The sequence below is a fragment of the Neltuma alba genome, unplaced genomic scaffold (genome assembly GCF_004799145.2).
Source record: "Neltuma alba isolate B1F8T4 unplaced genomic scaffold, ASM479914v2 tig00012532_pilon, whole genome shotgun sequence".
Classification (NCBI taxonomy): domain Eukaryota; kingdom Viridiplantae; phylum Streptophyta; class Magnoliopsida; order Fabales; family Fabaceae; genus Neltuma; species Neltuma alba.
Window position 1 is genome coordinate 207 of NW_021636997.1, and position 14,025 is coordinate 14,231.

Sequence of the window (14,025 nt, forward strand, 5' to 3'; positions counted from 1 at the left end):
AAGTAGTTGGCGGTGACGGTGATCCAATGAAATCGAACAAGGGGAACACGCTTTTTTTTTTTTTTTTGTGGGACTGAACCTGTGGAACACACACAAATGTGAAAAAATGCCCATAATTTGCCGTGGCAATTCCAATGACACGAATTTATCCATCAGGAAAAAAAAAATCCCTCTCGCCAATCAATATTCTTAAAATATAATTTTATTTTTAAATAATAAATATAAAAAATAATTTTTATTAAACACAAGATGTAAATCATAACTAAACAATTTTTAAAACACATCAAATCTGCTCGATAATATATCTTACAAAAGCTTTTTTCTTCTGGTAATTACTAAATGCCAGTGTATCAACTTTTAAAAATGTTTTTAAATACGTTGTTCAATTTCATTTCATGAGGTGAGAAAAGGACAAATTTATTTATTTATAGCTCTAAGCTTTATTTTGGTAAAATTTTTATTCTGAGCTAGATTAAAAGTGAATCAGTCTCTCTTTTTGCTTTTGTAAAAAGCAAACCGAATCAGGTTGGGCGAGCCCAAATCGCATAAGAAGCCCATTAACAACTTCGAGGTGTCGGGATGGATCGGCACTTGGTCGGATGCGGGTGCTTTACGATCCAGTTGCAATATTTTATTTTTGGCAGAGCAGCGGGCAGTTTGGCCTAAAACAAGAGAGAGACACTTCACCAAAAAAATAAATAAATAAATAAAACAAGAGAGAGACAGAGCGGCGGGCAGCGCCAATAGGCAATAGCAATAGCCAATACTGGTTACTAAGGGTGTTTTGGATCCAACCATGGTTTTAGAAGTGTTTTTACGGATTACGAGTAAATATGTGGAGGAGATTATCTCGTTTTGCGGAAAAGTGCTCCTGAAACCACGGTTTGGGGATACCCAAACAGGCTCTAAAGCGGTATTAGGCGACACGTGATTGATCGGCGATACTGAATTTATGACAGCCGTGCAGGAACAGATATTTGAGCGTGTGATTAACATGAGGCAACAATATTGAACCATAGCTGAGTCAGAAGCAGGCAAGAAGCGGGGGGAAATCTGAGACCCGGCTTGTGGCTGTGGACTAGAAGCCCAACTATCCATCTGCATCGGCATCGTTGTTTGATTTCTGAGGGCATTCAAAGAACATGTCTGCTGCAACTTCGATCTCAAGTCCTGGGTCTCCATATCTGGGCCACCTGTCCTCCTCTTCTAAAACCACCTGTTCCGTTTTGTGTGGCCCCACTCCTTCTTGCAGAACCTTTTCCTCGGTTTCGCACTCTCTCAATCACCGCTTCCTCAGACTAACATCCAGGTCATTTGCGCGGACCTCAACCTTCCATGGCTTCAGGCGCTTTTCCCCTGTCATGGAGTGGCAGGATTGCACGTAACTCCTCTTCCCGCACAAATTTTGATCTCCCTCCGTCTTTTTCCCCTTTTCTTCTCGTTTGTATTTTATGCGATAAATGTTTACGCTCTTCTATCTATTCCTCGTTTCATGATCAAGAAAAATAAATATCTTTATTTAGAATAAGGAAGTGGGAAGTGTATCAGGACTGATGAGGAGTAATTTACATTATCTATATTTTCTCAATAAATGCCTTCTCTCCGATTTATGTTGGATGATTTTCATATTTTGGGAATTTGACCGGTCATGTCATCAACTTGAATGTGCAGGCCCTGGGTTGACTGTCATGATTTTGGTATAATTTCTAGCTTAATCATTTTCTGATGGCGACAGGATAACTATGTCGTAATTGCAGGGTTAAGATGGAGGTTGATGTGCCTGCCTCAGCTGCCTATAATTTTTATTCTGATCGTGAAGCCATCCCTCGGTGGATGCCCTTTATTTCCTCTGTTACGGTGCGTACATCGAATCTCAATGCTCTGTCACAGTCTCTTTTAGTCAATCACAGACGCAATCAAGATGTACTGATTGAATAAAGATCTGGTGAGAAGTTGGCCACATGTTACCTGTAATACACATCTTACTATTTTTCTTGACAATAAAATGTAATGATGGTAGTACATTTTGAAACCTAACAAGCTTAATGGATTTTCGTCTCCAATGAGACAGTTCATTAGTTTGAAACCTATTCATTCCCCTTTGGCTTGTGGGTGAAGTGGGCCATCAGTTCAGCATCAGTGCATTATTGTTTCTGGTCGAATTGCTGCAATTTGAATATTGAAACCCAGCAATCTTGACTAAACGGCCAGAACAGTACAAGTTGAATGTCATATTATGATTTTTGAATTGGCTAAATGTTCAGTTCATTTCACAGGTTTTGCCTGATAAACCTGACCTGTCAAGGTGGTCCTTGAAGTATAAAGCATTCGGTCGTGACATCGAATACTCTTGGCTTGCCCGTAATATGCAGGAAATGATCACCATCCTAACTATAATACTATTATAACTTCTTAGTAGGTCTTCTTTGCTTTATCTTAAATGTCAGTTGGAATTTTTTTAATTAATATTATCTCACCTTCTTGCAGCCTATTCCAAATCAGAAAATACACTGGCGATCACTGGAAGGTCTTCCTAACAGGTAATTTACAAGGATAGGCTTTTGGCTGAGAAATAATAACATGATTAATTTCCTTTTGTCGAAATTTCTAGTACTTCACAGAATAAGCGACACGGGACATACAAGGCTGGGAAGAAAGTTTCAGTTGCGCAAATCTCTCTATCTTGATATTGAAGTGTCCTGTGATAAACATGGTGGCTTCTGCCTGGACTGGAAGTCTGGTAGCCAACAGTCACACTTTGTCTATCTATGCTCCTATCATGATTAAACAAAATTCGAAGCCGTACATATTTTGTTCAAGCCTTCAGCTTGGCTCGAAAGCACACGCTGCATAATCATCTGTACCACTGGGTTACATGTTAAAATTTCATCAATGTCATTACAGTTATAATTGAAATCTACAGCCACAATGTTCTTGTGATTTTGAATTAATCTTGCGCTGAAACATCATTTAGTACTCACAAAAGAAAATTAACTGGTTGATTGTTCCCATGACAGGGGCGCTGTTCGATTTTATCCAAAAAGTCCTTCATCATGTGTAGTAGAAGTAAGGCTTCTTATACGATGTTTTCTTGAGTTTTTACCGAATATCTAAATCACAATCTAATGTCCCTAGCATAATTGTCCAAAATTTTATTGGCAATATTTCCTCACATGAGCAAATGCATAGATATGTCACGGATCATTTTCCTGTATTTGTTCCTATCAACACGTTTCCATTATATTTAGCCCTTTGACTCTTCTCCATCTGTTTTACATCTCAACTAGGCCAAACTTTATTCAAGCACTTATTGCTGCATTTGTCCTTTTCAGCTGACAGTATCATACGAAGTTCCTCAACTCTTAGCTCCCGTGGCATCGGTAAGTAGTCAGACGTAAATAAAATGAAGTTATGAAGTAGACAATTAGTTAATACAAAGAGAAAATCCATGTCTTTGGTAGCTGGCAGAATTAGCGATTGGAAGGTGGTAAGACAAACCTGAAAGACATTGTTCTAGTTCATGCCATTTCGTCACCTTTTCCCCGTGTCATGAGAGAGAATAATGGGAAAGACAGGAGATTGACATTTAAAATTTTAAATATGGCTTTAATCCACTCCGACTTTCTTCCCTCTATAATATCTTTTGCAGGCACTGCAACCATTTCTTGAGCGCTTACTGCGACGTGGCTTGGAACGATTTGCTAGTTTGGCACAGAGCTACTAAATCACCTGGCCTGGCGGAGCCCTTCTGACTTTCTAAATGGTAACCATCCTATTATATTTTGATTGTCCTATTTCTTTGACACCGGAATACACCTTCAAAGTTTTCTTTTTTTAAAATCCGCCCCTGAATTTCTACTGTTTTATATTTTCGTAAAAATTTTAGTTATCATGCTAACTTTCAGTAAAAAGTTTCCTATTATTGTTGATGGAAATTCTAATCTTATTATATTACCTCTGGTACTTAATATAAAAGCTAGTTGGCTAATTTGAGTAGATTAAGAAAACTAACTAGATTAGTTATTTGTAATAAATAAGTATTGTCTTTCCTAAAATATCTTTACTAATCAAGTGTATTGGCTAGAACTATTACTATTATAAAGACTGTTTTGGAAAAGAAATGAATACATATGAGAGACAAAGTGGATTGAGGTCTTATATTTAGGACTAAAATAAAAGTCCAACAAACTCTTATATTAAGGACCGGAGGGAGTATATTGGAACATTGAAGCGAATGCCTAAGCTTGAGAGCACGAAGCCACATCTACCCATTTGCTTGGCTTCCCAAGACTTCAACAAAGATGTGCTCTAACTCTTCCCTTTTCCTGCTAAATTATGGGATCAAAGGAAAATGCAATTCTACATTCAAATTCATTAAATAGAGTATGAAGTTAGTTTTACTTTTTGCTCTGGCTTCAGCTCAGCATGCTTAAAGTTAGTTTTACTTTTTGCTCTGGCTTCAGCTCAGCATGCTTAAAAATTTAGGTTGGATTCTGGATAAATCCACTGGAGAAAATCATTTGCTATGACAGAAATCCGTAAAGGCTCCTTCTTTTCGGTACTACTTATTTCTTGATGTTTACAGGTAATCTTGCTCATGACAACTATAACGCATAAGAATTGCTCTCAAGGTCTTGAATATTTTCTTCCCCCTATCAGGTTTGCACTTGCAAATGCTCCCCGGGGATTTATATTTATATCTATTGTACCGAAACAATTGGACAAGCCAGAGGAGATTATGATCATGCCGTGGAGTGACGAAGCGTCTTTTGAATGCCAATAGCTCATTCTTCTTTAAGACGAATCTTGATTCATATCATGCGTGGCCTTTTAGTTATTCACTTGTTTGCCGTTATCTGTTCTTGATTTCCCAAGATAGAGTTTTATTTCTTTCATATGTTGCTGTCGGTTCGTGGCCTTTTTAGTTACCGCCTGCTATATGATTTTCAATCAAACCACGTTTTTCATCCTATATTGCAACCAGTTCGCCTTTCAAGAAGGCGAGAATAAAAACGAGGTTTTCAAGACTAAAAATTCGCTAAAATAAACAAATTCATACAAAACTGGATCATTTCGACTTCATATTTACACCGCCGTCAGCCACACCCTAAACCATGTACATCAACCGACGTCGGACCAAAAAATGGTTTGCTGTTTTTCCTGATCTCTTAACTAGAAGCAGCTGAAAAACAGAAAATGAAATATCCGAGATGCCAGTATCTGACAAATTGTTATATACATTCATTCAGTTGCTAGCACTTCCTTCCAACAAGCTCCTCAAGCTACCAAGTGCTTCTGTAGAAAGGCTACAATGTCTCAACCTGTGGGCGGGTGATAGTTCCCTGTGATCAGGGGATGTGAAGCACACAACAATTACTGTGAGATTGTCAAACGCATTCAGCAGCAAAGCTTCCATGACCAGGTCTCTGGCGCCCTTCCCCGGATCATCGTGGCGCCTCAGGCTTCTCCTGACAACACTCACTGCATGCTGACTTGACATAACATCCCAAATTCCATCGCATCCTATGATGAGGAATTCGTCGTCCTCTGTTAGAACCACTTGCCTAAACTCTGGCTCTGCAATCAGAGGTGAAGGAGAACCCCGTGGGAGCTTCATGTCCCAGTCCCCTAGTGCTCGAGTAACTGATAACACCCCATTAAGATAACCATCATCAACGAAACCACCTGATTCCTCAACGCGCCTCCGTTCCGATGGATATATAGGCCTGTGATCTTGAGACATGTCAATTGCCTCCCCTTTACGGCAAAGAACTGCTCGACAATCACCAGCATTGGTCACCATCAACAGCCTGAAATTAGAACCAAAGTAATCAGCAACGCAACAAATTTTAAGCATGCAAAGTAGCCGGCGACTGGCAATACAGATATTGATAGTGGGAAACACTACACAGTAGATCGAAAATTAATGAATATAACCTGGAAACTTCACGGTAAGCAGCTCAAAAAACCCAGAGGAGAAACAAGCACATTAGACAAATGGAGTAGGTAATTTTTTGGGGGGGGGGGGACGCGTGGATACCTTCCAAATATTAAAGCTGTGAGCGCTGTGGTCCCTGACGAACTGCTCACACTACAATCATCAGCTAAAGCAGAGTCGGCCAAAAGAAATGCCTTCCTAAGGGAGTTCTCTAATTCTTGTAGGAAAACATTATCAACTTCAGATGACTGTGGGAAGCTGGCGTCCTCGAAAATAAATCTTATCACATTTTTACGAATATAAGCGGCAGCTTCAGATCCTCCATGACCATCAAACACCTAGTAATTCGTTAAACACCAGTTAGATTTAAAACATTTACAAGAAATTAAAAAACATACAAGCTAAAAACTGAAAAGTTGATTACCCCATAAAATGCACTGGGTTTAGGGAACTTATAAAGTGATCCCAGGTGAGAAGACAGATCATCTATCATTATATGCTCGTCTTCCATGTATCTACGCGGCCCAATGTCAGCATAACTACCAGAACGGATGGTGGGCACAAACTGCACAACAGCAGAATCAAGAGAAGCACGGGGGACTTGTTTTGCAGCTAAAACGTCCTGCACAAGGGTAGTTTAACACGAATCAGAAAATTTTACTCTGTGCATGGGAGGCAGTTATGTAAGAGTTGGCATAACTTATGCATCACATTAAACAGTCCTACAACCCATGAAGTTTCCTGCGATTCTCTAATCAAAAGTAAATAATTTCAAATTTAACAATGTAGCACGGGTCACATACTAGTTCTTGTAACGTTGCAAAATCACGAACATTTACAAAGTAATCAGGGAAAACCTATCTTTTAACACTCATTCGTAAGCAACAGATACCGCGTGCCAAAATCTATCTGGGCACCTAAAAAGTAGGGAAGCAGGCCGGGACCGCTTCCCTCGCATACATTCATCACAAGTTCTATTACCATACTTAAATTGCCGTGAATAAATTTGATATGAACAGATATAAGCAATTATAGGATACCGGATACCGGATACTACATGGACCAAGTCGGGAAGTCGCTCAAGCCTCTCTGAAGGAAAAGGTGCCGGAGGGATGGTATTCCTACAACAAACATGGAGTAATCTAGATGAACCTCGCAGAGTTCAGGTATCTTCATCAGCTAAGCTCATAATATGCACAAGTTCCTGATGAAGCAATCGAGGGGAACGGGGTAGAAACTAAAAACGAAACCGACGTGGTGAACACCTTCGATCGGAAGCAAAAACAACAAAAGTACTAGCTCACAATTCGCTAACGTCCATGTCATGGAAAAGAAGAAAGATATAAATGAAAACACGAGAAGGGTGCTGAAGAAATCACTTGTTGTGAATTCAGTAAATGGGCAGAGACTGCGTCATATGCGCGAAGTTTGTCAGGACCAGAAGGGCCGGATGATGGCGAGACGAAGGGTGGCTCTTCGATCTCATGAATACTGCTTGCTTTGGGAATATACTGTACATCCAACAGAGGCAGGCTCTGTTGATAAACAACGTCTGCTTCAGCCACCATAATCAGATGAAACGTCAAGAATTGAACGTTTTGCAGAAACTCTTGGAGCTAAATGTTGTTTTGTCAGGACAAATAGACGACACTCTGCGTTCCTCCTGCGGTTCTTGCTCAGGAATTCCCTTGCAGTTTCTTCAAAGTCGAGGTGATGGGATCAAAATTGGGGAGGGAGGGGTTGAACCGCCACATAAGGGGTCAGAGCAGAGGAGGAGGGCAGAACGGTAAACTCAGTCGGTTACCGGACACGTGTAGTTCCGCCTACCACACGGTTCTGGAGAAGCGTTCGTCCCACACGCGTAAAGGCTTTGCCTGACCGACACGTGACCTTTGAAGCATTTGGAGAGTCTGGAGAGTGGAGTTGCGACCGGGAAGGGACGCAAGAGCTCCTTTTCACGTTAGCTTACACGTTTGAGGGTGTGTTGGGTGTTTGGAAAACCCAAAACCATGGTTTCAGAAGTACTTTTTCGTAAAACGAGATAATCTCCTTCACATATTTACTTCGTAATCCGTAAAAGCACTTCTGAAACCATGGTTTGGTTTCTATCCAAACACCCCCTCTGATTAGCAATGGAGAAGTAGCTTTTTTTTCAATCTGATTTTTACAGAAGTCAGATTGGATAAAAGTCAGATAGGGTAATGTGATTTATGTTTGAATTGGATTTTGAAAAAAAGTCAGTTTGAGAAGCTGAAACTTATTTGGATGATAAATGTAGAAGTAAGTTTGGATGTAAAATGACTTAAAAGGATATGAATTTTATTAAATAATACATATATAATATTATATATATAATGTAACTATTTTAAAAGATGTAAGAAAAATAAAATTATTAAAAGTAAACTCTCCAAATTAAATCTTATTTGTTTTTTTTTCATATAATGTTTTTATAAACATAAAATTATTGAATTAAGTGGGACCATTTAAATACCCTTTTCTTTTTTCATCTTTATTTTTCTCTCTCTCCACGGTTGAGAAGTGAGAAGCAACAATTTTGAGCTTCTCATTCAATCTGATTTTTTTATGAGAAGCCTATTTGCTCCACTGTGATCCCAAACAATAAAATTTAGGCAGAAATTCGTTTGAGCTTTCAAATGAGCGTTTGGTATCGTGTAACGCGATCCCAAACAGGTTCAGTTTCCACTTTCTTCATGCGATGGACGGATGGGCCAGGGGTAAGATGGGGAAGTTTCCTTACAGCATCCTCGAATGATCAAATTTTAAACTGGGCTTGCTTTTCTAATACTCCTCCGGTCTTTATTATAAGATCCAATTTGACTTTTTATTTGGTCCTAATTATAAGACCCATCCATTTTCTCTTTTATATTTATGCATTTTTTTCCAAGATAATCCTTCTAATAATGATAGTTTTAGCCAATATACTTAATTAGCAAGGATATTTTAGGAATAACAACACTTATTTATTATAAATAACCAACTTAACTTACTTCCTTAATCTCTTCAAATAAGTTAATTGGGTCTTATAATTAGGATCGGAGGAGTAATTTTTTAATTTTCGTGGTTCCAAGCAAAGCGGCAGAAAGAAAGAACATCCGATACGGAAGCAGGAAGGCCCAATTTATGGACAAAAGTAGCCTTGGCGAAGCAGGTCAGGGAATTTGAGATGAGCCTCCCATTGGCCAGTTAGAGGTTTGTCCAATTTTATTTGAGAAAGAGGGGTTGTCACTTCTAGCTTGAGACGCAATTCTTTATTTCGTTTGATATGGTCCCTACAAAATCGTCATCTTGTCATGCTTCTTTATTTTCCATTTTTTTAATTTTGAACCATATCCTTCAGCTTTTTTTTGGGGGGGGGGGGCCTTGAAATACCATAACATTGTATTTTCGTAGTGTACTACCTCCGTTTCTTATACTCCTCCGGTCCTTAATATAAAAACCCAATTCTTGAGTTGGTTTTGGTCCTAAATATAAGACCTATTTATTATATTTATCAATTTTCTCTAAATTACCCTATGATTACTCCCTCAACTATAATCAAGTAGAAGAGGGAGATGTGGTATTAAGAAAGATGATTATGGTGTTTTAGGAAAAATGTGTCACTTTTCTTATAATTAACTAACTTACCTAACTTCCTTAATCTAATCAAATTAGTTAAATGGGTCTTATATTAAGAACCGGAGGAGTATCTTGTAGTTGAATGATTTGTGTAGATTAAAGAAACAGTAAGCTAAGTTAGTTATTTATAATAAATAAATATTATTTTTTTTAAAAAATATACTTACTAATCAAGTTTATTGGTTAGAACTGTCATTTATTATAAGTGCTATTTTAAAATAAATAAATAAATATAAAAATAAAATGAATTAATGTCTTATATTTAAGATTAAAATAAAAATCAAATAAAATTTTATATTAAAGATAAAAGGCAGTAAAATATAATACTCCTCCGGTTCTTAATATAGGACCCAATTTTTGAGTTGGTTTTGGTCCTAAATATAAGAGCTCTTTCTCATATTTATCAATTTCTCTAAATTACCCCTATGAATACTCCAACCATAATCAAGTAAAAAGAGGAAGAGGAGGTATTAAGAAAGATGATTATGGTGTTTTAGGAAAAATGTGTCACTTTTCTTATAATTAACTAACTTGTCTAACTTCTTTAATCTAATCAAATTAGTTAAACGGGTCTTATATTAAGGACAAGAGGAGTAATAATTTGGGGGGTTGAAGAGGGGAAAAGGGTTGAGGGAGGCCACGCGTGCGCCACACGCCCCGATAGGAACAGATGATGGGGGGTATTGACACGCTGGATGCCTCCACTAACATGTTCTGGGATATGCCACGGCGGTGGTTCGTCCTTATCCATTATGATCTCCTTCGCTCAGCCCCCACCGCCCCACCCTTCTTTTTTTTTTTGGACTCACGCCCCACCCTTCTGTAAAAACTAAAAAGTTTATCATGTCTTCTCTGCTGCTGTTTTTAAATATTAATTTTATCCACCGTTAGTGCTAGAAATTAGGCCAGGCCTCCATTCCATTGTTTGATAAGATCAATATCAATGATCAATAAATATATAACCAAAAATAACCTGATAATCCCTCAAATAAGGTTTTCCAAAGAAATAATATGGACATGTTTATTTTCAAACTTTCACATTCTTCGCAAATTATTTTCGAAACATCTGACTCCTGAGCATTGTAAACTTGAAATTAAACCAGTATTATTTTCTTTAAGGAAAATACTACTATAATCGCTTTTAGTGGATCTCAGTCTTGCGACTGTGCGGCGGAGGGAGGAGCACGAGGTTGTCGCATGATGGCGCTTCTCTGTGACTTCGGAACAACTATAGTTTTGCGGAAGCCGAGACAGAGGCGAGGCCCCTGAAAGTGAGAGGGAAAGGGATCGGACTATCTGGGCCCGTCCCCTTTTTGCCCAGTTCTTCATTTGTTCCTTGCCTTTGCCTTATTGCATTTTCCCCCGGGTCGAAGCCAACAGGCCCAAGACAGCGTTACGTTGTATTGCACAAATCACAATTAAGAGACTGTCTTTTTAAGAGCCTTGTTATCATTCAAAACAAGCATTTATTTAAACGTCCCTTATTCTAGTGAGGACTGAGGTGATTCATGTCTTAATTTAGTAGTTTAATTTTATTCATTCATTTTTTTAAAAATTTAAGATTTCGTTTATGATTTTATAAAATATGAAATCTGGACAGTTAAAATCACAATATGATGGTTGAAATAAAAAGTGAAGGAAAATGGAAAGGAAAGAGAGTGGAGAGACTCCTCCCTCTTCTTGAACGGACACATGACTCTCCCTGTCACAGCCGCCTAATGCCAACACCAAATAGTTAAAGCCTTTATTGCGATACACGTATCAAAATTTTTGCATTTTGCATTTCATCAGCTGCGGGCATTCATTCTCACTTCCTTGTGGAACTCAGTCGGCAGGAGAGATCCATATGTTTATGGTGTTGGCCCGGAAAAGGTAACCGCATATTAATACCCAAAAAAAAAAAAAACTGACTCCCCATAATTTTTTGAGCATCCTGCAATTTCTACCCACATCCTGTAGCCGTCACCAGTTCGAAACATATCGAGGTCAATGTTAATCAGCTACCAGTGCTCATTAGTAACGCATAAATTTCCAAATTGACCTTACCAACAATTATATCTCACAAATAAAACAAGGATAAGTCGACAAAACTAAATATATTAAAAAAAAAATTGGTGATATGAAAAGTACAAGAAGTCATACGCCTGAGTCAAAGCAACTCAAGGTGTATGGGTGGACTTTCAAATCCTGTATTATACATGTGTGTGCTCGAAATATGGCACATATATTATTCATTTATACATATAATGGATATTATAAAGGGAAAATGGCAATTAGGTCCCACTCAAGGGAATTAAATACAAAAAGGTCCCTTGAAATCATGAAATTATTTTAAAGTCCTAAATTTTTTTTGCATTAAATTTTATTTGTTTACTTACCAAATTACCCTTCTTTTTTTTTTTAAGTTTGCATTGACTAAGTTGTCAAACCAGCCACGATAGTTGTCAATCCTTGCACCCTGAGTTGTCAACCACTGCTCTTTCAGTTGTTAATACAAAGTTAAAAAAAAAGAAGGGTAATTTGGTAATTAAACAAATAAAATTTGTTGCAAAAAGGTCTCTTGGGACTTCAGAACAATTTCATGATTTCAAGGGATTTTTTTGCGTTTAATTCCCTTGAGTGGGACCTAATTGCAATTCTCCCTATTATAAATGCTCGATATATCTCAAAAAACACACAGAAGTTCACGCGAACCAATCTATCACATAACACACAAATTGAGGTCTATCTATTTTAGGCTTCATATTATGATCAGGCCAACTGTTTAACACAAGAGTGAATGTCCCCATTAGTTAGTTATTTGATGGTAATCCACATCCACATCTAGTCTAACAAAAAACTCACGGCAATTAATGACGTTATCTCAGTGTAAGATGGAGTAATTTCAAGCTTGGTTTCCTTGCAGTTGCAGGCTTCGAGTTAAGTAAATGCGGTAATTCCTGACAAGTTTGACGTCTTCGGGTCAAAAGAGTGCACCTCCCGTTCCTGTAAACCAAACACAATTTATACAAGGCCGACATTTCGTAGGAAAGAAAAACACAACCAAACAATCAGGCCTGTTCAAACTTCAAAACTTTGGACTTAATTTTGAACCCTTGCTTTGACAGATCGAGCCTCCCTTTTCACTTAACTTACCAAACAAAACGGTATGATTCCCCCCCCCCCCGGGGGGCGGGGTTCTTGGTGGTTTTAATTAAAGTCTTCTAAGAGCCATTTCCACAGGCACAGTTTGATCCCATGCAAAGTTTTGTCCTTTGAATCTGGGTGATGTTTGGGGTATGTGCGTGCGTGTGAGATCAGGATTTTAGCTGGACCGTAAAGCATCAAGATTTCCCGAGTTTGGCTGCCATCACATTAAGATTTATCAGTTGTCATTGTATTTATGTAGCTTTTTAAAAGTGATTTTCCGTCTCTTCTTTAGTTTTTCTTGTACTGCATAATCATATAATTGCGGATATCTGATTTCTCTTTTGTTTCACACACGTATATGGATACATGATTATGTGACTTCGGATGTCCTATCTTAAAACAGAAAGCCTGGCAGATTGGCAAGAGAGAGAGAGAGGCCGAAGAAGGTTCAGGGATGACGAGAGAAGATTTCACTCAAACTCATTCGGATCCCTCTAAAACCAGAGGCATAACTGAAACGATCTTTTGCACGCCCTGTCCATCTGTTTTCCCCCGTCTCTGGATAAATCATCGTCGCCCGCGTTGCTTATTCATTTTCCAACCGCATAAGATGATGCATAATATTGTAAAATAATAAGCTAGCATGTCTTTTATAAATCGTTCAAGATAAATGAAAAGAACAAAGACAGAAATTGTATGTTGTCTGTGTGTGTGAGTGAGAGAGAGAGAGAGAGAGAGAGAGAGAGAGAGCAGAGATGCCATGAGAAAAGCGTTGGATCCTCGCTTCAAGCACAGCAGAAATTTCAGATTCCGTGAGAATATTCGACCCATTAGATAATTAAGAAGGCAAAGTACTGTGACACAGGCTTATACTCGGCATAATTCTCTGCAATGGTTTTTCTTTGTTGGACCTTGACGTTGTGATGAAGGGGAAAGGATAATGTAGTTATGAGTGAGTAAAATGGACGAGGCGGAGGGAAGGAGGTGGAGGAGGGCATAAGGAATTAATGAAGAATGGTACGTCTTTTCTAAAGCCAACAGAGGAATGAGTCAGGCCTGAGTCGAGTGCTCAAAATTCACATGTTAATATTCTAATTAATAAATTGGTTAAGATGGATGTTCAATTAACTGAGACCCAGCGCAGCACTATCCCTCTAAGCGCTCTCTTCAAACTTCAAACCTTGCGCGTTGCGTCGCTTGACCAAGTCAATCTTTCCGAGACGATCTTCTTGTCCTGACGACCATACTTGGATACCAACGTGAAAGAAGGGTTAGTTTAATTTCACTCTCAATCAAGTATTTATTAGTCTTTTTATATAAAA

General features: G+C 38.4%; 2 protein-coding genes across 8 annotated transcripts; one reads left to right on the forward strand and one right to left on the reverse strand.

The window, feature by feature from the left end:
* The first annotated feature begins 913 nt into the window (after window positions 1-913).
* Window positions 914-4,704, forward strand: LOC114728300 (uncharacterized). 5 transcript variants are annotated; one of them, XR_003738659.1, is made up of 9 exons: window positions 918-1,381; window positions 1,758-1,857; window positions 2,277-2,372; window positions 2,488-2,540; window positions 3,018-3,066; window positions 3,333-3,380; window positions 3,650-3,763; window positions 4,486-4,585; window positions 4,660-4,704. XR_003738659.1 is itself a non-coding variant. In XM_028915182.1 (8 exons), exons 1-7 carry the CDS (start codon window positions 1,143-1,145, stop codon window positions 3,722-3,724), a joined length of 660 nt encoding a protein of 219 aa, XP_028771015.1. In that variant the 5' UTR covers window positions 918-1,142; the 3' UTR covers window positions 3,725-3,763; window positions 4,486-4,702. The 5 variants fall into 5 exon arrangements, 3 of the variants coding, with proteins under 3 accessions (XP_028771016.1, XP_028771015.1, XP_028771014.1); XM_028915182.1 differs by having other exon boundaries at window positions 4,486-4,702; XM_028915181.1 differs by lacking the exon at window positions 4,486-4,585 and having other exon boundaries at window positions 919-1,381; window positions 4,586-4,702.
* A 314-nt stretch (window positions 4,705-5,018) lies between these two features.
* LOC114728298 (probable protein phosphatase 2C 49) lies at window positions 5,019-12,813 on the reverse strand. Of its 3 annotated transcripts, XM_028915177.1 has the most exons (6): window positions 12,801-12,813; window positions 8,056-8,060; window positions 7,318-7,601; window positions 6,363-6,560; window positions 6,041-6,276; window positions 5,019-5,810 (listed from the first exon to the last, which is right to left on the reverse strand). In XM_028915177.1, the coding sequence occupies exons 3-6, from the start codon at window positions 7,504-7,506 to the stop codon at window positions 5,246-5,248; spliced, it is 1,188 nt and encodes a 395-aa protein (XP_028771010.1). In that variant the 5' UTR covers window positions 7,507-7,601; window positions 8,056-8,060; window positions 12,801-12,813; the 3' UTR covers window positions 5,019-5,245. The 3 variants fall into 3 exon arrangements, with proteins under 3 accessions (XP_028771010.1, XP_028771011.1, XP_028771009.1); XM_028915178.1 differs by lacking the exons at window positions 7,318-7,601; window positions 8,056-8,060; window positions 12,801-12,813 and adding exons at window positions 6,979-7,059; window positions 7,193-7,307; XM_028915176.1 differs by lacking the exons at window positions 8,056-8,060; window positions 12,801-12,813 and having other exon boundaries at window positions 7,318-7,649.
* Between the last annotated feature and the right edge of the window lie 1,212 nt (window positions 12,814-14,025).

Excerpts from the sequence above, each read along its gene's own strand:
- LOC114728300 (XM_028915182.1), top strand. The coding sequence starts at position 1,143 with ATGTCTGCTGCAACTTCGATCTCAAGTCCTGGGTCTCCATATCTGGGC. Across the intron at positions 1,858-2,276 it reads CCTTTATTTCCTCTGTTACG|GTTTTGCCTGATAAACCTGA; the intron begins GTGCGTACATCG and ends TTCATTTCACAG. Across the intron at positions 2,373-2,487 it reads GGCTTGCCCGTAATATGCAG|CCTATTCCAAATCAGAAAAT; the intron begins GAAATGATCACC and ends ACCTTCTTGCAG.
- LOC114728298 (XM_028915177.1), bottom strand. The coding sequence starts at position 7,506 with ATGGTGGCTGAAGCAGACGTTGTTTATCAACAGAGCCTGCCTCTGTTG. Across the intron at positions 6,561-7,317 it reads ATTTACTGAATTCACAACAA|GACGTTTTAGCTGCAAAACA; the intron begins GTGATTTCTTCA and ends ACCCTTGTGCAG. Across the intron at positions 5,811-6,040 it reads ACAGCTTTAATATTTGGAAG|GCTGTTGATGGTGACCAATG; the intron begins GTATCCACGCGT and ends TTCTAATTTCAG.